Source organism: Bombyx mandarina, chromosome 18, assembly GCF_030267445.1.
Source record: "Bombyx mandarina strain Sakado chromosome 18, ASM3026744v2".
NCBI classification, from domain to species: Eukaryota; Metazoa; Arthropoda; class Insecta; order Lepidoptera; family Bombycidae; genus Bombyx; species Bombyx mandarina.
The window spans coordinates 3734316-3754742 of NC_143224.1; the positions used below are offsets into that span (position 1 = coordinate 3734316).

The 20427-nt window shown below is 36.4% G+C and overlaps 3 protein-coding genes, 2 long non-coding RNA genes and 1 pseudogene across 9 annotated transcripts in view; 3 read left to right on the top strand and 3 right to left on the bottom strand.

The window, feature by feature from the left end:
* Positions 1–20427, bottom strand: part of LOC149500941 (uncharacterized) — a 236014-nt gene that overhangs the window by 184922 nt on the left and 30665 nt on the right. The window lies entirely within an intron of this gene.
* LOC114244460 (uncharacterized) lies at positions 47–12511 on the top strand. Of its 4 annotated transcripts, none has more exons than XM_089734976.1 (3): positions 47–297; positions 9476–9685; positions 10201–12511. In XM_089734976.1, exons 2-3 carry the CDS (start codon positions 9490–9492, stop codon positions 11073–11075), a joined length of 1071 nt encoding a protein of 356 aa, XP_089591102.1. In that variant the 5' UTR covers positions 47–297; positions 9476–9489; the 3' UTR covers positions 11076–12511. The 4 variants fall into 4 exon arrangements, with proteins under 4 accessions (XP_089591102.1, XP_028032099.2, XP_089591101.1 ...); XM_028176298.2 differs by having other exon boundaries at positions 9479–9685; XM_089734975.1 differs by lacking the exon at positions 47–297 and adding an exon at positions 7713–8387.
* LOC149500942 (uncharacterized) lies at positions 305–5222 on the top strand (annotated as a pseudogene). Its single transcript, XR_016324632.1, has one exon. The product of XR_016324632.1 is annotated as an uncharacterized LOC149500942 (transcript).
* LOC149500943 (uncharacterized) lies at positions 6546–7441 on the bottom strand. The gene is made up of 3 exons (XR_016324634.1): positions 7286–7441; positions 6924–6953; positions 6546–6719 (listed from the first exon to the last, which is right to left on the bottom strand). It is a non-coding gene; the product is annotated as an uncharacterized LOC149500943 (long non-coding RNA).
* On the bottom strand, positions 14439–15513 carry LOC114244472 (uncharacterized). Its single transcript, XM_028176312.2, has 2 exons — positions 15401–15513; positions 14439–15085 (listed from the first exon to the last, which is right to left on the bottom strand). The coding sequence occupies exons 1-2, from the start codon at positions 15468–15470 to the stop codon at positions 14697–14699; spliced, it is 459 nt and encodes a 152-aa protein (XP_028032113.2). The 5' UTR covers positions 15471–15513; the 3' UTR covers positions 14439–14696.
* On the top strand, positions 17772–18829 carry LOC114244338 (uncharacterized). The gene is made up of 2 exons (XM_028176098.2): positions 17772–17888; positions 18166–18829. Exons 1-2 carry the CDS (start codon positions 17819–17821, stop codon positions 18540–18542), a joined length of 447 nt encoding a protein of 148 aa, XP_028031899.2. The 5' UTR covers positions 17772–17818; the 3' UTR covers positions 18543–18829.

The following is a 20427-nucleotide window of genomic DNA, read 5'->3' on the forward strand; positions in this document are numbered from 1 at the left end:
TTACAGAAATAGTCTATGGCATCACAATAACAAATAGATCTACCTGCAGGAATCCTTCCGGCAAGCATCGGAATCTTATCGGACCGGTGAATATTCACAATATGCGCACCGACTCATTAACAGTAAAAAAAAAACGTTGGTGACCGTTGCTGCATGCCGATCCGTGACATTGCCACTGCATCTGTCATTTGTCAATTTTTGCGCCAATTTTGTTGTTTGTCTCTTAATTTGAATTACTGTTGTAAGTTTTGATTTAGTTTTTCAATTCGAGAAGAAATTCAGTATTTGACAACTAAGGTAAGAAAAATACATTTAATGGCGTCAACTGTGTGTGTAATAGCTTTTATAAACGAATCTCAAACTTGTGTATGATTTAGATATGTTGATCTGAGAAAGTCAGTGTTTATAGAACTACTGCAAAGCTTCGTACTGTTTAGAAATCTAGAATAGTGAACTATAACTAAATATAAATGTTTTTCATCAGATGAAATAAATTGAAAGACTTTAATTAGGATCACGTTATATTCCTTGTTTGATCTTTCAATTGGAAGAGGAAGGTACCTAGGTTGAGTGATCGAAGCAAGTGTTTTGGTTATTTATATAATTCTCGGGTGTTTTATTGGGTTCCATTCCTTGTTGATTAACTAATTATTAGTTTTGTGTTTATATAAGTGTGTTGTCTTATTTGTAAGTATTATAATATAGTAGTTTAGTGTAAATAGTGTAATTATGAACGGCGTCGACCCCCCCGATCCCGGGGGAGGTTATATCCTTGACCCATCTAACTCTCCAATCCCAATGGACACGGAGTCACTACATCCTTCAAGAAAAAGACAAACTCCCCCAAATACTGATTATTCTTTACCTCAAAAAAAAAATACAGTCGCGCAAGTTATCGGATCTGTTCAGTCTGTATACACTCTACCAGAGTTTGAGGGCAACAGAAAACGGTATTTGGATCAGGATGTTGCTCCTTTTTTAATCCACGTAAGTAAAGATTGTGAGATTTCGTCTAGTTCTTCGCTTCGCCCAATTAAGTTCGGTCACTTTTTACATCACAACAATATCAAGGACGTTGCTATAGATGGTGTTAAACGTATCGGCCGAAACCGAGTCTCAGTCCAATTTAAAACTGCTGTTGCCGCAAATTCCTTCCTAGATCACCCAGGTCTTGCCGCAGCCAAATACAATGCCGTTATACCTTCTTATAATGTGACTCGCATGGGTATTGTAAGAGGCGTTCCCGTAGAGTGGACCTTAGAAGAATTAGTTTCTTCCATTGAAGTTCCTGATGGTTTTGGACGTGTCATCAGAGCCCGACGACTCAATAAAAAATCAATTGAAAACAACACTCCTATTTGGACTCCTACTCCGACAGTTGTCCTTACATTTATTGGCCAAAAGCTTCCTGATAGGGTTTACTGCTTTTTCAATTCCCTCCCAGTTCAGACATATATTTTACCAACTATTCAATGTAATAATTGCTGCAGATTTGGACATGTTGCTACGCAATGCCGGTCAAATGCGCGTTGTTTTATCTGTGCGAAATCTCACTCTGGCATTGAATGTAATAGTTTATCTCCGATACCTACCTGTTTGTTTTGCTCTGGTAACCATAAAGCCATAGATACATCTTGCCCTGAATATTCTAGACAGAAATCTATCAAACTGGTGATGTCACAAGAGAACATTTCATACAACGAAGCAGCAATCAGGTTCCCACAAGTTAGAAGATCTTTTGCAGACATTTCTCGTACGCCTCCCCCCTTTTTCCCACTCAATCTTCCCAAACCCTAACCCAACCTTCTCCACACACCCAAGCCATATCCAATTCAGTCTCGTACCGTCGCACTTACTGTACACAAAAATCCCCTCCAGCTCCGGCATCCAGTCCAGGTTATGATAGGCAAGCTCATCAAGCAATCGTTATTACTCCCCCTTCTAGTCTCCCTAATGGGAGTGCCTATCCTTCAGATGATGTATCTCCCAATGACAATTTCCTGGAACTCTTACTGTCTACAATTTTGAATATATTTTCCCGTTTTGGGGACTTTGAACTACCGAACAATGTCATGTCTAAACTTACTGAGCTTAATAAAATTATTAAAAATGCCCAAATTCCTACAATGGAATTGTCACAGCATTCGTCACAAGAAGAATGATATCATCACTCTTATTAACAAATACAAACCTTCTATCTTTGCTGTCCAGGAGACATGGCTTAAGCCTGGATCCAACTTTAGGATCCCGGGTTTCTCATGTCTCCGGGACGATAGATCAGATGGTTATGCTGGCTCTGCTATTTTAGTATCCAGAAATGTGATATTTAAACAACTCTCCCTTCCTTCCCACAGTAATAGCATTTTTGCTGTTGCTGTTAGTGCTAATAATATTTCTTTCCTCTCCATCTACATCCCTGAACCTAACTTAGCTATTCTCTCTGAATTAAAAACTATTATTACAAGTCTTCCTCCACCTATCCTTATTCTTGGTGATTTTAATATTCACCATACATCTTGGGGTTGTTATTACTGTGATTCTATTTCTTTTCCTTTTCTTGATCTCTGTGATGAACTAGATTTGTGTTTACTGAATGACGGGTCCCCTACTCGCAGAGTTCCTCCATCTCAGAATCCAAAGACTGCTGTGGACCTTTCCTTAACTTCTCCTTCCTTGGCTTCTAGCCTCTCCTGGTCTGTCCTTTCTTCCACTCACGGTAGTGATCACTTTACTATCATTCTGTCAATTCCTGATTCCCTTCATTCTATTCCTACTGCTTCCCTTCCACCTCTCTTAAAATTTAATATTCACAGAGCTGATTGGTCTCAATTCAGATCTCATTTAGATCAAGAGATAATGAATATTCCTTTGATTAACCCTGTCAATGTCCTTTCTTCTTACCTAATTTTCAGAAACGCTCTTCTTTCTTCTGCTGCTAATTCTATACCTCTCAAAAACACTGTTAGATGTAAAATCCCTTCTCCTCCGTGGTGGGATTCGGAGTGCACTCAAGCTTGCCAGAGCAGATCAGAGGCAGAGAATGCTTATTCGGTTGCGATGAGCTCGGAAAATTTCATCTCTTACCAGAGAATTGCTGCCAAGACTGTAAGGCTTTTATCAGAAAAGAAAAGATTTGGTTGGTTGCGTTTTTGCGAGGAGCTTTCTCCTATTACTCCCCCTTCTAAAGTCTGGAAGAATATGAGACGATATCGCTGCTCTGTTCCTGCTCTTGTCATCTCATCTAACGATCCTTCTGACTGGATTGAACATTTTTCTTGTAGGTTAGCTCCTCCCTCTGTACCTTGCTTGGAAGAAACCTTTCCCTCCGCTTTTTCCTCTAATTCTACTGATGATTTTGAGTCTCCTTTTTCTTGGGAGGAACTTTCAGCTGTCTTGGAGGGTTTAAGTGATTCATCCCCAGGAATTGACGGGATTCCATACTCTTTTATTTCCAAAAGCAGTAACTCTGTAAAACGGGTATTCCTTTCCATTCTTAATAATATCTTTTTATCTGGAACTCCACCTGACGAATGGAGGACTCAGATTATCATCCCTATTTTAAAACCTGGAAAGCCCAGCTCTGACCCTTCTAGCTATCGGCCAATCGCTTTGTCCTGTACAATGGCTAAGATATTGGAACATTTAATCAAGAATCGTTTGGAATGGATTGTGGAAAATAGAAACATATTAGCTAAATCTCAGTTTGGATTCCGAAAAGGTTTTAGTACTATGGATAGTTTAAGCATATTTCTAACAGACGTTCGTATTTCCTTCTCTAAAAATGAGTCTTTAGTAGGTGTTTTTCTGGACATATCATCTGCGTATGACAATGTTCTTCTTCCAGTGCTCAGGCAGAAAATGCTCCAGCTGAGTATTCCTGTGAAGATTGTAAACATAATTTTTAATCTCCTGTCTCCTAGATTCGTATATATTCGTGCTCCAAATTATTCTTCCTCTCCCAGACAGCTGTGGAAGGGGCTCCCCCAAGGGTCAGTCCTCAGCCCGTTACTTTACAGTATTTATACGTACGATTTGGAGCTTTCGGTTAATTCCTTTTGTCAAGTTCTACAATATGCTGATGATCTCGCACTCTATGTTTCTTCTAAGAATATTGATGAGGCCTCTTCTCGCCTAAATTCAGGTATAGGCTATCTCCAAGACTGGCTCTCAGACCACGGTCTGTCCCTATCTATTCCTAAAAGCAAAGTGGTTGTTTTCTCTCGGTCCAGATCTTGTCCTAACGTTTCAATATCTTATGATCAACATAATTTTTCGGTTGTAGACAATGTGAAATTTCTTGGTGTTGTATTAGATTCTAGATTAACTGGTGTCCATCATATTAATCATATTGTTAAAAAATGTGAAAAAAATATTAACATTTTGCGTTCCTTATCTGGTGTCTGGTGGGGCTGTCACCCCTATACTCAAAAACTTATGTATAACGCCTTAGTACGTAGTCACTTAGACTATGGCACTTTCCTTCTGGAACCTTGTAACAAATCTGCTATGAGTTCCCTTGACAAACTTCAATCTAAATGTCTGAGATTAATCTGTGGAGCTATGAAATCGTCACCTATTAATGCTCTTCAGGTAGAATGCGGCGATGCTCCCTTATTCCTTAGAAGACAATACTTATCTGACCGGTTCCTTTCTAAAGTCATTCAATCCCCTTATCATCCTCTTATCTCTAAACTTCATATCCTTTCTGATTTTATCTCTTCTAATAAATATTGGTACCACAAGGATTATCCCTGCCTTTTCAATAGTTTTGTCAGCTATCTCTGCCTTCCTTGTCCTGTATTTCAGTATCAAAAATTTCCTCTTTTCGACATCTCTTTTAAGGCTCTTATCTTCCAGCCTCAAGTTCTTTTAGATCTCGGCATAGAAAAAAAATGTAATTCTGCAAATTCCCAGTTAAATAGATACATTGCCAAGCATTGGCCCGATTGGCTCATCATTTACACTGATGCTTCTAAGTTGTCAGACCAGGGTTGTGTTGGCTCCGCTGTCTGGATTCCCAAATACAATATGATTCTCAATTTTAAATGCCCCCCTCAAGCTTCAGTCTTCTCTGGTGAGTCCATAGCTATTCTGGAAGCACTATCATTCATTGAGTCCCATAAACTAAATAAATCTGTTATTCTTACTGATTCTAAGAGTTGTTTACAGGCTATCGTTGCTAACCAATTTAAATCTAAATCTAAATTTCCTTACATACTTAAAATTAAAAATTTACTTTTCAGCTGCCATTCTAAAAACATTGAAGTTGTCCTTGCTTGGTTGCCTGGCCACAGTGGCATTTTAGGTAATGAAACTGCAGATCTTTGTGCCAAAGATGCCACAACAACTGGCTGTATGGATCATTACAGAATTTATTCTAATGATTTAATCCCAATAGCTAAACAACGATTGCTTTCTTCTTGGAATTCTTGCTGGCAAAAGACTAGTTTTTATAAAGGTAAACACTACGCTGATATTCAAGGCTTTATTCCTCCCCGACCTTGGTTCTGCAACTTCAAAGATTTACATAAACGCGTTACAAGTACGATCTGTAGATTAAGGCTAGGCCATACGTGTACCCCCGTCCACCTGGCTAAACTTCATATCAGGGATAGTTCTATTTGCGAATGTGGTCTTGACGAAGGCTCTCCAAATCACATGTTTTTCAGTTGTCCTCGTCTATCTTCCTCCCTCTATGATCTCCTTCCTCCTGATATTCCTCGCCCCATTGATCTCAAATCTCTTCTTTCCCTTGTCAACTCTCCTTTCGTTTATATTCTTAGTTCATTCATTAACCAAAATAACATTAAGCTGTAGTTTGTCTGTCTTTTATCGAACTAACCCCTGTATATATATTGTGTGCGTCTTATTTGTTTTAGGTAAACCAACAGAGATCCTGTCATCAAACATTCTTAGCTACTCACTTAATTCTTAGTGAATATCTGTGACCTTGCTCGTTCACGAAGCCCGCTATAGAAAGCAGAGTATTATATACACTTGACATTGGCGAAATCTAAAAGGAAAACGCCATAAACCTAAGAGATAGATAGATCTTTCAATTCTCAAATCGAAATAACCCCAGTAATGTTCACAAAAAGCAACAGTGAAAACGTTATATTGTTGATATCATACATTCTTAAGATATGTGAGATATATATTATTCTTAAGATACCTTAAATTGAATTGTCACTGAAAAGGGAGTGGCTATGATGAAACTTAAAGAAGGGACTTTAAAAATGTGCACATGATGATATTATTAAGTATAATAAAATTAATTATGTTTGCATTTTTAGCCCAATAAGCCAAAAGCCAACATTTTCTTAAGTGTTAAGGTTGTTAAGATTATTTAAGAAGAAATAAATATTTACCTAAATAGGATAAGATAAATCAAGTGCTTTGAAGACTTGTCTTTTAATATAAAAATATAGTCAAAATATAGTATCAATGCAGAAAATTAACTGTATATTTTTTCATTACACAAGAATAATACATTTCAAAGTATAGCATGAATCTCTATGAAAAAAAGATAGAGATTTCCCTTCATTTTAATTTTTTGGGGGAGTATGGTAACTGCAGTCATGAATGTAATAATAGTAACCATACAGCATAGGCTATTTGCCGAAGAAATAGTGTAAGATCAAGGGGACCGGACCTCCAAGACACAGTGCTCGATGGTAATCCTCTCACACAGACAACTCTTGCTCCACATTAAGCTAAGACTAAAAGAAAAAGATAAATTTAAGTGAGTGTCTAAAGATCAATACAGAAATAATATGTATAGTATAAAGAGTCTAAAGAGCAATAATATGTATAAATATATGTATGTGCTCTTCTCGTTGGTCCTTGAAAAGCAAGACATAGTGGTTTCACTTCAACTTAAAAATAAACAAGAGTGGTTCCTCTTTTTGCAATGTAACACTTACAGAGCAATGTACCGCACTCTGGCCCCATGTCTGAAATATAGAAGAGGTATATTTTAATGCTGACAGTGGAATAAGCTTACTTCCCATTTGGTGTTAAGTGGTTACTGGAGCCCATAGATGTCAATAATGTAATGTATATAAACCCATTACTTATGATACCATTCATATGAACGCTCCATGCATCTGAGAGTATAATAGTATACTGCAATATACCAACAACAAAACATGAGATAAGAATATCTACTGAAAAAAAACCGGAAAAAAAAGTATGTCTACTAACTTGCTTCAACTTACTAACCAACTTAATCATAGTATTTTATTCAGTTTTCGCGATTTGAAGATATGAAACTATTTTTACTTACTGACAACTAAGGTGCTATTCATCGAAATTTTTAATTTTGTACCAATTACCGTCTACAAAATAGGATCACGGTAACGTCGGAAATCTTATAATAAAAATAATAAAGACGAGATTTAAACCGTAAATCTAGTTTTAATAGAGAATAAGTTTTCTAAATTTTTTTTTTTTTTTTTTTTTTTATGATTGAAGGATTACTGGTGGGCCGGAGGCCTTTCCAGTTTCACCAGGACAGGTGGGCGAGCAAAGGCTCAGCCAGGAGGGGTTTTTCTAAATATGTAACTGCAACAACGATATTGGTAGAGCGGTTGTAAAGATGTTACACCGACTTTTCGACACTGGACGATCTTTTGGGTATAAGACCGCGATTTGAACTCTGAATCTGTGGTAAAGCAATCAGGATAAACTCGTATACATATAGAGCCAATAAAATACTAGAATGCACAAGAAAGCTTGATAAACAGTGCAACGGCTGCCCCGCCCTTCAAATTGAAACGCATTACTGCTTCACGGCAGAAATAGGCAGGTTGGTGGTACCTACCCGTGCGGACTCACAAGACGTCCTACCACCAGTAATTACGCAAATTATAATTTTGTGGGTTTCATTTTTATTACACGATGTTATTCCTTCACCTAGCAGCAGTAGCAGCGAAACGCAGCATTTAAGTCAAGACGTTTTAAAAGCTCCGATAATCCTGTTTAAAGGCCTATTTTAATTAAAACTAGTTTGTTATTTAATTAACTTAATTAAAATCGATATTCATTTAAACAAACATACTTAAATATTATTAAAATCAACTTTATTTACAACAATCGAATAAATACAAACAAAAGTAATTAAGTATATAACTGTGTTACCATTAGCATGTTTTTCTATCAGGCCATTTTGGAAATCTCTTAAACCATTTGTTCATTATTAGGTACGATTAACTAATTAGGGAGCATTAAATTTTATTTATTTAGTCTTCAATGTAACCTGTAACCTTAAATATAAATGTTAAGTTAGCCACCACTGTTAGTATAGTATCCTGCTTTATTAGTGAATAGACACGCTCTCTTGAAATATTCGTTAAATTCCTCAAGGAGATATCATCGACAAATAATCGGTACGTTATTTCATTATTCTTTTTGAATGTTTTATTTTTAGTAATTTTGACGCGATTGAGAAGTCCATAGACGCTCTTTAAAAAAATATTTGTAATTTTTCCACCATCAATAATCGCTAGCAAACTTTTTGAAACGTTAGAAATTAAATGAATAAAGCTTAATCCTTTGAGGTCCAGAGACCAAACGTATTAGACATATAGTTTATTCGTATATTAGTCCTAGGACCGCAAATGGTTAAATCGAACCCGTCGACTCCGATGAAGCATTCGACGTGCGAACTAGCTCATAGACACACCCCACTGAGTTTCTCGCCGGATCTTCTCAGTGGGTCGCGATTCCGATCCGGTAGTAGATTCAGCGAAGCACGACTTAGCAATTCTTTCAGGTTAAGTCTGTGAGCTTCACCTATGGGTCCGCGTGAAGTTGAAATAGCCTCTTAGGCTCCACAACATCTGCAGATGGTCAAGTCCCATAACGGCCACATACTCCGCGCGCCCCTTAGGCGCGGGGACCTCGTAGGTGGTCCGAAGCCGAACCACCGGCCCGAAAGAAAAAAAGACCTATAAATATATGATACTCGCACGCACCCCCATCAAATTGTGCCCGCTTGATATCAGTATATTAAGGTTTTTTGTTACTTATCAATTAATTGCTTCAATTCATTTCTGAAAATGCCCTCACTTTTTAAATGAACACCATAATAATATAAAGAGCTTTAAAATATACAAAGTAAAATAGATATAAAATCGTAAAAGCAATTTTTGAGAAGGTTATTCCCCATTATAAAGATCCCATTAAAAAAGGGTGCGGTAGAACCAAAATTATGTTCTAAAGTACCTTCATTTATGATATTAAATATCATTAAGGTACGTTCTGAATGAAGATTAGAAAACTTTCGGTGTCATTCCTTATTTAAATAAACAACAAAAAAATCGCCTATGTTAGTTAATTAAATAAATTCATTATGTATTCATTATTAAAATAATATTTGGTGCTATTTAAATTAAGAACAACTCGGAACCGTCATAGTTCTATTTTTGGCCCTTTTCTAAAAGGTTTAATAATAAACAAAGTAAAACTTGATTAGCAGCAACAGCGCCAATGGAAGGCGCGGTGACACCGGAAGGGGGGCGGCGCACCACGCGAGCCGCGCTCGCCGAGATCCCGGGCTTCTTGGACCGGCTGCGGGTGACTCCGCTGCAGACCCTCACCAACACAAGGGACCTGTCCCCAGCGCTGCCTGCAGGCTACCTCAGTCCGGCTCCGTCGCCCGACGAGCAACTTATACAGCAGAGAGGTGATGGTATTCTTATTAATCTTAAAGCGGAAACACATTGTTAAAACGCGACGTGACGTAACGTGTCGACACCCGATATGCATATGCAATAATATGTTTACTGTAGCGACATGGCTGTGTCCCTGACATTGTGTCTTTGACATTGTGTATTGACGTTGTTTCCGAAGGGGACGCGTGCAACTTTTCCTCACCTGAAAGCACTTTGAACAGTTTTCTGTATTATTTATTCGAATTGATTCCAAAAAAGTAACAAATTAAGTTAAGAATTGCCGAGTTAGATAAAATTCTTTTACTAACATAATATGCGGATGGCAGTGGCTTGGCTCTGCCCCTGGCATTGCTGACGTCCATGGCCGACGGTAACCACTTACCATCAGGTGGGCCGTATGCTCGTCTACCTACAAAAGTCAATAAAAAAAATAGATAATAATTTTTATTGAATTACTAATTGATTGATATGAAGAGAAATCCATAGACTTCATAATTTATTAAGAGCACTACTGTATTAATTTCAGGTCGCAAGCGACTGCCAGTAACGTGGTCTCCAGAGATCGACATAAAACGCAACTCTTCCTTCCACTCCTCCGTTCGTACTCCTCCTAAAATCACACCAGGACGTGTTTCCCCTCCCAAACTAGGAGTCACGTTACGATCCACACCGCGCAAGCGTCTGCTAATGGGAGAAACCGAGAGAATCCCATTAACACCAGAGAAAATCGACTTCAGCGATATTAGCACGCCACAGAAGTTCAAATTAAACAATCAAGAATGCTCAATCAAGAACACTCCACCCATGAAGAGGTCGAGAGTTGAAAAGGTTTTGGACAAGGAGTACAGAGGCCCAATTGACACAGCTCTTAAGGGTTTAAGTCCCACGCAACTGATACACATCATAAAGAACATAACTTACAAACATCCTGAGGTTGAACAAGAGCTAAGAAGGGAAATGCCTCTGCCGGATTTAAGTCCGTTGGACGAGAAACTGTCATATCTGAAGTCTAACATCTTCAAAAGTCTGCCTACATCGCGCCTCACATCGAAGACTGACTCCCCAGCGTACTCCAGGGTGTCCACACATTTGGCAGCGTTTAAGAAATGCGTCATTGATCAGGGAAAAGTTCTTGTGGAGTCCCAGCATTGGGAATCCGTATTGCACTACGTCTTCCTCTCGTGGAACTACGTGAAATCGACTCCGGTTTGGGACAATCAGCCCCACAACGCTCACAGGAAACAGTGTTTCAAAGCGTTGACGAACTTCTGTTTGACGGCCTTAAAGAAAGGAAACTTCGAGAAAGACTTGCTGATCGACGTTCAAGATAAACTGCAGGAAATGATCTGTGACAGCGACGAGCTGCATTCCTGCTTGAAAATTGTCCAGGGACAACTTTGATGCCGTGCTTTTTTGTCACATTATTCTAATAAAGAAACGAAAATTTTAAAACCCGATTATCTACAATAAGATAAATTCATTAACATCTAAGAACAATACAATAATTGTAATAAGTACATAAATGTGTGTAAGTCATTTTTATTACTGAATGAGTTTTAAATCATTCGATTTCAAGAGACGTAACAAGTGATTTGATGTGCCTTTTTATCTTTAAAAATTTGTTATGTAACAAGAATAATTGTATTTGAAAGTAGAAATAAATAACAAAGCAACTGTTTGAAATGTAAACAATTTGAAGGAAATCTTGTAAATCTCTATTATTAATTTCCTATACGAGCTGATATTTTTAATTTGAAACTTTTTTAGTTTGAATTAAATTATTGAAGTAATTCTTAATTCATACATGTCATAAACAATTCGGATGAGTACGTGTTTATCTGTAGCGTTCTGAAAGAAAATTGGCAGATTCACATTGTAAGCTTTAAGTATAAAAACATTAAATATAAAATGTGTTTAAAAGGAACATATGAATTTTACAGTTTTTCATCAATCAAATATTCGCGTCATTCAAACGAATCATTTAACAAAATTTCCACCAATCGTTTTCTGTACCTCAATATTATTGACTGATTAGAAAAGAATCAAAATGTATTTTTTTGATAGATATAATTTCGTCGTCTTCCATAATAATATGGAGTATTTTAATAATAAGTTTGATTCTTTTCATAGCTGTGAATTAGCCAAAATGTAGGATTAAGACAAACATATTGTAAGCTATTTGCCAGTTTTTTTTAAATGTTTAATTTCGTTTTGGCCGTTCATATAAAATTATCCTATTTTGTTGAGTGTTAACTCAAACTTTGTTTTTTGAAGTTTTATTCAAATTTATTGATTACATTCGTTCACTATTTTAAGTGGATGATTTTGTGTTAATTCTTAAAATATCTTATAATCTTTTATCACAAAATTTTGCCTAGATTTTTAACTTATACTTTTTTAGTACTCAAATCAGTTTTTCCAATAACGATACCCTTTTTATTTTTATTGGCAACACTGCATCGACAGAGCTTTTTTCTATGTATTTTTGGATTATACTGTAATTAAAAAAAAAAATTGGATTAACTCTTTATTGTTGTAGTAATATCGATTTGAAAAACAATGAATGTTGTCATCAACAAATAAAACTTAGTACACATTATCTTGGACAAATTGGTCTCATTTTAGTCGCAACGAAGATTTGGTCAATAATTTATATCAAAATGTGTATTACGTAAGGTTTTTTCTTGTTACTCTCAGATCTGTTCTCACATTAAACACCTGTGCCTTAATAGAAAGTAATAGCAGAGCAAATGTCATTACTTTTAACTTTTACGTGTTTGTAACTCTGTAATTTTAGAAGTGTACTTTCTGTAAAAAATAAAATTTTATTTTGATAATTCATTGTTTCCTTTCAAACGTGTCCTTGGTGTTTTCAAACCGGAACCACTGACTGATTCGGCGTAATAAGAAAAATCGTGAAAGACCATACATATTCTATGGTTACAGTTTAGTTAACATGTGTATTTACTAAGGAAAATAGATGTCTGCCTGCAATGATTTCGATGCGAGTATAGGCCGGACGTCTGCTACAAAGCAGCGGAGACCATAAATTAAACATTTATAGGCTAAATAATTTGAAAAATATTCAACATTCATGGCATACAGAGCCATCTTACATCATGCAGGGCCATTATCTGAGCAAGGTAGAGACATCTTTTTGTACGTTAAAGAACGGAGATAAATATGTGGTACAATTAAACACGGATATCAAGTAGATACGTGTTACATTAAAATGTTTTTTGATATATTTTATTTATCAAAACATTTCTGTTTTAATTTTCGTTTCAATTTTTAGCAAAAAAGTTCTTAATATCCCCCATAACTTGTATTCTTAATTTCTTAGGTCACAAGATTTTATGAAAATAGTGTCTTCTAAGTAATAAATTATGAAAAAAAAAATGTATGTGACATATTCTTGTTTGGTTCGTTTAGGTACTTTTCTTTAATATTCCTAAAATAAATGATGTATTCAAAAACCCAACTGTTATATTATTATATTAAGTGTATAATCTATACAACTGTCTATCAATCTACATCTGTGTGCTTAGTGCGAGAGTTTCAACGTTCTCGATAGCGTAAAAGTTAACTAAGATTTGTATGCAACTGAAACAGCGCCCCTAGCGGCAAACGTAGGCAAATGTTCCAACTCCATACAAATTTGAGTTAACTAAGACTTTTACGCTATCGAGATCGTTAAAAAACTCGCACTAAGCACACAGTTTACTACTTACATAGTAAAAGTACCAACTTCTTGACATCGTTAAACTTTCTACTCGAATTGAAATACTGAATTAGTATCATTCTGTGGTGGAAGGGCTTACGACTGGCCTGGTGTTGTCGATGCCGCCTTGTAGCATTACTTTGTGTATGTATATGGGCCCCGCTAACCTCTTGACCGAAAGTGGGCAAGGTCTTTTCCTCGCCTTTCCACAGTTACTGAAAATGAAACTTTATGATTTACAAAGCCGGATACTGCGGCTCATTACGGTTGTAGCCACACTCAGAGCTTCTCTGAAGGATAACTCCAGGAATGAGACTATTCGATAGAAAACGAAAGTCATTGATATGGTTCAGAGAGTCGGTCGCTGGAGCAATAGGTTCTTGAGAGGAAGCCGCGTACCCGCAAATGTAGATAGGGGCACGCCCTGGCCACGTGGAGCGATGATTTACGAAGGGTAGGAGTGAGCAATGAATCAGGAGAACCGAAGACCGAACTTAGTGGTGTAAATTGGGAGAACCTAATGTCCAGCAGTGGATTTCTGTGGGCACACGATGACGATGAAAAGTTTATTACATAGATATTATTTTCTGTTTATGTTTCGGGAAAAGTATCTTTAAGCCTATGCTCTTCCTTACCATTGTCCACTGTAAGCAAATTTCCAGTGCCCCGATATCCAGGCTGCCCTATATTTGCCGCCGATTTTGGTCTATCGATTGTAACATGAAGGAATACTTTTGTGAGTGCCGGCACTCAAGTGGTATTTTCTATTGGCTGCGGTCACCACTTAGCGCCAGACAGTTTTAGGTAGATATTTCATCTTGTAAGTATATTAATTTCAAGAAACTTGTTTTTTTTTTCATATACCTACTAAGCTAAATGTACACGGATATTAGTCAATTGGCGGGTTCATGAATACTTGTGCATTTTGATTTATTTTAAAGATAATGAAGAAAGTAAACGAATCATGCTCGAATATGTTAAACTTTTTATTTTCATAAATAATTATTTACAAAACTTTATTTTTATACTTAAAGCGTGATAAAACTATGAAACATTTATTTTAAAGTCTATTTATATAAAAATTTAAGTTTAATGTTATAAACAAATTAGAAAACAAGACCATAAAATATTATTTTCATATAGTGCATGATAAAACTTAAATATTTATTTTATAGTATATTAAAGGTCAAAATTGATTTAAATGTTAAAATAAATAAGATAACTAGACATTAAAATGATTCAAAAATTTTAAAAAATAAATACGTATAAAAGAAAAATCTTAATTTCCAGTAGGTACATGTTTAAATTTGATTCTTCTCTTCGCTGGTTTTGTCTGTGGTGTTTTTGTAACTATTCTTTTGCAGATCTCCGAGTTCAATATACTCTGGTGAATCGAAATCTATTCTTCTTCTAGTTATTTCAAGGGCAGTTCTTCTCGAGACATGACGTTTCGGTGTTCTTAATACGGGAATATGTTCAAAGCGTTCAGAATCTAATGTTGGGATCTCTTCGATGATTGATGATTCATGAAGTAATTCATTATCCAAGTATTCTTCTTGTTGTTCACTCCCGCAAGAGTCTGTTTCACTGTCACTCTCGTAGTTTTGAAACTTCGGGAACGGCGTCCTTCCGGGTGACGCGATTGAGGCCCATACTTGAACATCTGGTGACGAAGCCAGAGAGCCTTTTTCTATAAAAACATATTATGTTTGGTCATTTTAGCACAGCATGGTCTGGCAATAGAATAAAGTCACAATTAAAAGTACATTTGAGAACAGTCCGTTTTCATCATGGAGTTACTATTCTTATTAACTCCATTCTTCAAAATGTTAATAGCAAAATAATATAAAAGAGAAATCTAAGGCGTAAAAATATCTAAAGCTTGAACTATCAATCAGTAATAACAGAGGTTGAGGTTGAATTTTGGTCTTTCGGCGAATTCTAGTAATTTTAAATGTCAAATGTGTATATAACAAGTCACACAGAATAGTTGGATGGTGCTCACTTGCTTCAAACGTGTCCGTCGTCTTTCCCGAAAACAAGCTCACAAACTTCATTTTGTAAATTCGAAACATTCTGAATTCGATCAAATTCAATTCAAATACTGAGTTAGCAGCAGAACCAACACTACAGAAGTACTAATGTCACTGAAGGCTATCTCCTGTTTATATACAGTTGTGCATTTAGTGCACGAAGTAATTAGGTTTGTTAGTAAATCACCCTGGAGTGATTACTTAATTATACGGTACTTACGGTAGTTACCAGCAGGTAATTAGATTTCCAGTAAACAAACAATACCGAGTGCTTAATGCAACCCTTTATATCTCCAAGATTCAGTGATTAGAAGTAATTAAAATCGATTTATTTTTAGTTTAGTCATTATTTAATTGAGAAATTATATCAGTGTATATTTGATAATGAATGGCTTAAATAAAAACGTACCTTTTTTCGTAATTTTCGTTTAAACATCAAATATCTCGTGAATTGTCTGCCCAGCCAAGCTAGTTAGGCTTACGGAGGGCTTACGTAAATGATCGTTGATTTTTTCCGAACTATTTCTGAGAGCTGCTCTAACTGTTTCATTCACATGTAACTTTTTTTATCTTTAAACCGGAAAGTATTCCTGCTACGACTCAAAAATAGGCAGAATCGCGGTGACTCTTGCTAGAGCGCGTTACTAGAGTGCGTCAGAATACGTAACGTCAGCAACTAAGAAAAACTGGTGCGTGTCTACAGGATTTTGATGCGAGTATGGACCAGGGTTTCAGTCACAAATTTTCGAAAACTTTTAGACCCAACTAAATAGTTTTCAAAATACTTCAACACTCAAGGGTTACGTACAGCTCCATAATCCATGTCATGAAGTCATGTGGATATTATATGAACAAAGCTTACCATCACGGTATACGACAAAAAAAAAAAAAAAGAAAAATCACAAACACAACCTTTACACATTAAATTTTACTGGTTTTCTAAATAACTTAACAAGGAACAATTTCCATTTTTTTCTTCGTCTTAGATTTGGAGTAATATTCATCACTCCACACTAAAAACTTGTGGTGCCCTCAAACCAGAAGGCCACAAGATATTGAAAGATCGAAACAGTTAGGACTTTGAGCGTAAGTGTCTACTGGGGTTAAATACTTTGAGGGCAGGATGAGACTCCCTAACAGATCGGAGATTGTCAACTAAGCATATGTTGCTCATATTTTTGCCCCTACCTATTTGCTGGTAGCCTAATGAGCTACCTTCTCGTCGGGGCTCACCCTGAGAGCATGTTTTTTTTTTGCTTAGATGAGTGGACGAGATCACAGCCCACCTGGTGTTAAGTGGTTACTGGAGCCCATGGACATGTACAACGGAAATGCGCCACCCACCTTGAGATATAAGTTCTAAGATCAGTTCTAAGTATAGTTACAACGGCTGCCCTACCCTTCAAACCGAAACGCATTACTGCTTCACGGCAGAAATAGGCAGGGCTGTGGTACCTACCCGCGCGGACTCACAAGAGGTCCTACCACCAGTTACTAGTACTGGCCTTAGCAAGAGCATTACTTTGCAGAATTTACCATCGGATTGGAATCGCGACACACTGAGAAGATCCGGCGAGAAATTCACTGGGTTGTGTCTTTGAATTATTTGTAATCGGTAAGGTTGATTCGAGTTCGAAAGATTCTTATGCCGGGAATAGAGTTACTGTGCCTAATTCAAGACGAATATTAGCAGCAGTGCCGGGAGGGTGACCCCTTTTGAACAGCACGGCTACGCTCTTCGTAGGGATAATGTCGATACACCACTTCCGGGACCACTGACCTAAATTGGTGGGCGTGATTGCTCATCACTGCTCTACATTAGGATGCTCTCTCTCGTCCTGTATCCTGAAAGCTTCAGCTTATTGTCGTTTCTTGAAATGCGTCCATGTTTTGACTTATTTCTATTGCGTCGTAACTCCAATGTAAAAGTTAAGTTATAGGCGAAAGTAACCATATTAACCGTAGGTTCCTAAATTATACTCAAGATTGGATGGGAGACGCTTTCATTTAAGCTATTAGTTTGTCCCAGTGGATACTGATAAAATTACTAAAATTAAGTAATGAATAAACTGGGTAAGAAAAATATCGATTTAAGTTACTTCTAATCATTAACTTGGAGATAAAAAGGGTTGCATTAAGCATTCGGTATTGTTTGTTTATTAGAAATCTAATTACCTGCTGGTAACTACCGTAAGTACCGTATAATTAAGTAATCACTCAATCAATTAAGTAATCAGGCTGATTTACTAACGACCCTAACTATTTTTCGAACTAAATGCACAAAGCACAACAGTATATAAACAGGAGATAACCTTCAGCAACATTAGTACTCCTGTAGTGTTGCTTCTGCTGCTGTCTCAGTATTTAAATTGAATTTGATCGAATTCAGAATGTTTCCTATTTACAAATTGAAGTTTGTGAGCTTATTTTCGGGAAAGACGACGGAAACGTCTGAAGCAAGTGAGCACCATCCAACTAACTATTCTGTGTGAATTGTTTTATACAGATTTGACATTTAAAATTACTAGAATTCGTCGAATGATCAAAATTCAACCTCAGTCGCTCATTGATACTTCAAGTTTTAGATATTTTTACGCCTTAGATCTTCTCTTTTATTTTGTTATTAACAATTTGAAGAATGAAAACTGACTATTTTCAAATGTACTTTTAATTGTGACTTTATTCTATTGCCAGACTAGGCTGTGCTAAAATGATCAAACATAATATGATTTTACAGAAAAAGGCTCTCTGACTTCGTCACCAGATGTTGATATACGGGCCTCAATCGCGCCACCCGGAAGGACGCCGTTCCCGAAGTTTCAAAAATACGAGAGTGACAGTGAAACAGACTCTTGTGGGAGTGAACAGCAAGAAGAATACTTGGATAATGAATTACTTCATGAATCATCAATCATCGAAGAGATCCCAACATTAGATTCTGAACGCTTTGAACATATTCCCGTATTAAGAACACCGAAACGTCATGTCTCGAGAAGAACTGCCCTTGAAATAACTAGAAGAAGAATAGATTTCGATTTACCAGAATATATTGAATTTGGAGATCTGCAAAAAAATAGTTACAAAAACACCACGACTAAGGACACAGCTGTTTAAAAACAAAACCAGCGAATGAAATAAAAAATATAAATAAAAATGTACTAGAAATTAAGATTTTGTACTATTATAAACCTATATTATATTGTTAATTGTAATATCTAATTAACTCTGTTATTGATATAGATCCAAAATAAATATTTACTTTGAATATACTTTAAAATATATGTATATACTTTATAGTTTCATTATGCACTAGCTACGTGTGAAAATAATGTTGTGTAAATAATAATTTATGAAAATAATTGAAGGTGCTCAAATAATGATAATAAACTATGTACCTATGTAACAGCTTACTTCGTTTTATTTTTATCATTATCCTTTAAAAATCGATATAAATTATGTATTCATAAAGCGACAGCCTTTGGAACGAGATCAGACTATATTGAAAATGAAACGCAGACATTTTAGTGTATTGTTTTTTTAGAAACGACTCACGGTTCACTCATAATAAAGTGGTGGTCGGTGTTCATAGACATCACAGCATCAATGCCTCCACTCAAGAAACTAATCCTGAGTATTCGGCTGGAGCAAGAGAGCTGTGTAGAACTTAGGGTCTTGCAAAGTTACCCAGAGGGGCCAATAGGAATGAAGGGGCTGAGTTTAGGGAGTTTTCTGGAAACAGTAATGGAAGTCGTCATGGCCTAAAGGATGTGATTCCCAGTGCGTTCGTATTGAGATATACGACTGCGCAGATGTTCGAATCCTGAAGACAGTTACCGATTTTTCTGATGAAATACACACAATTAACACATTTTCACGAATTACTTCACCGATTAGAATACCACATCGCATAATAAAAATGATACCGGCCAAAAAATAGGGCGTATTTTGAGGCCCACACAGGATGGAGGGAGTGGCCGTTATATAAATATATACAGAAGTAAGAGTTGGAAGTTATGTCTCAAGTATAGTGGCAGTATTTTCGTCGTATTGTTATTATTGTTTTCTATGGGCTCCGGTAATCACTTGACACAAGAGGGGATGGAAAATAATGTTTATGTGATAAACTTTTAAGGTTCAACAACTTTACCGATGTCTGCTCAATTCACATTGTACCATCCTGTCTTTCCACTTCGAGTTCTGTGCTTCACGTTTAATGATCCTAAGCATCTAGTAGTAGGGGGAGGGTGATGGGAGAGATGTGCTCCGCACTAAACGCTTCACTTTCCCCCCTTTGCCTTGTCATGAGTTCTGTCTCATGCGAGGTTTGGACGTTGGTTGTTGAGCGACAGGAGGTTTTAGTCAGTTCGACTCTGACATACCCCGCCCAGTATCCCCAGAAAAGGGCGGAAGTCCGGCGATTTCCTCCTGACCAAAAAAAAAGCATCTAGTAGTAGGAAATATAATAAATTGAAATCGGAAAAGATATATGTTTGATAAATATGTCATTGATGGTTCACAATTGATATATACAAATTTACACAATTCATAACACGTTTCAAAATTGAATAATGTACTTATATAAAATTATTGTTACATGAATGTGTGTTACATATTTATGAGTAATGTTATTCTGAATATGCGACATTTTATTTCTTCAAAATAAGTAATTATGAAAACTAGTGGTCCCCCGGTGTGTAGTCGAAATTCGGCTGTAATTAATTGAAATTATAAGTTTGTACACTATTATGATTCTATTGTCAGACTTATAAATTTCTATAATCACAAATTTCGCCAAGACTACACTTTAGACAAATATTAATAATAAACAATATTTAATCTATTCTCAATTTGACCACAGACTATAAGCAATAACAAAAGTTTGACAATAAACAAATAGTAGGCATGCGTGTGTGTGTCAAATACATGGTAGTGCGTGTAATGTTTCTTTTATTGATTTAATGTATTTTTTATGCATAATTAAAAAAAAATTTTAGCATTC

Coding starts and splice junctions, on each gene's coding strand:
- LOC114244472 (XM_028176312.2), bottom strand. CDS start 15,470: ATGTTTCGAATTTACAAAATGAAGTTTGTGAGCTTGTTTTCGGGAAAG. Junction 15,086..15,400: donor GACGGACACGTTTGAAGCAA/GTGAGCACCATC, acceptor ATGTTTTTATAG/AAAAAGGCTCTCTGGCTTCG.
- LOC114244460 (XM_089734976.1), top strand. CDS start 9,490: ATGGAAGGCGCGGTGACACCGGAAGGGGGGCGGCGCACCACGCGAGCC. Junction 9,686..10,200: donor GCAACTTATACAGCAGAGAG/GTGATGGTATTC, acceptor TATTAATTTCAG/GTCGCAAGCGACTGCCAGTA.
- LOC114244338 (XM_028176098.2), top strand. CDS start 17,819: ATGTTTCCTATTTACAAATTGAAGTTTGTGAGCTTATTTTCGGGAAAG. Junction 17,889..18,165: donor GACGGAAACGTCTGAAGCAA/GTGAGCACCATC, acceptor ATGATTTTACAG/AAAAAGGCTCTCTGACTTCG.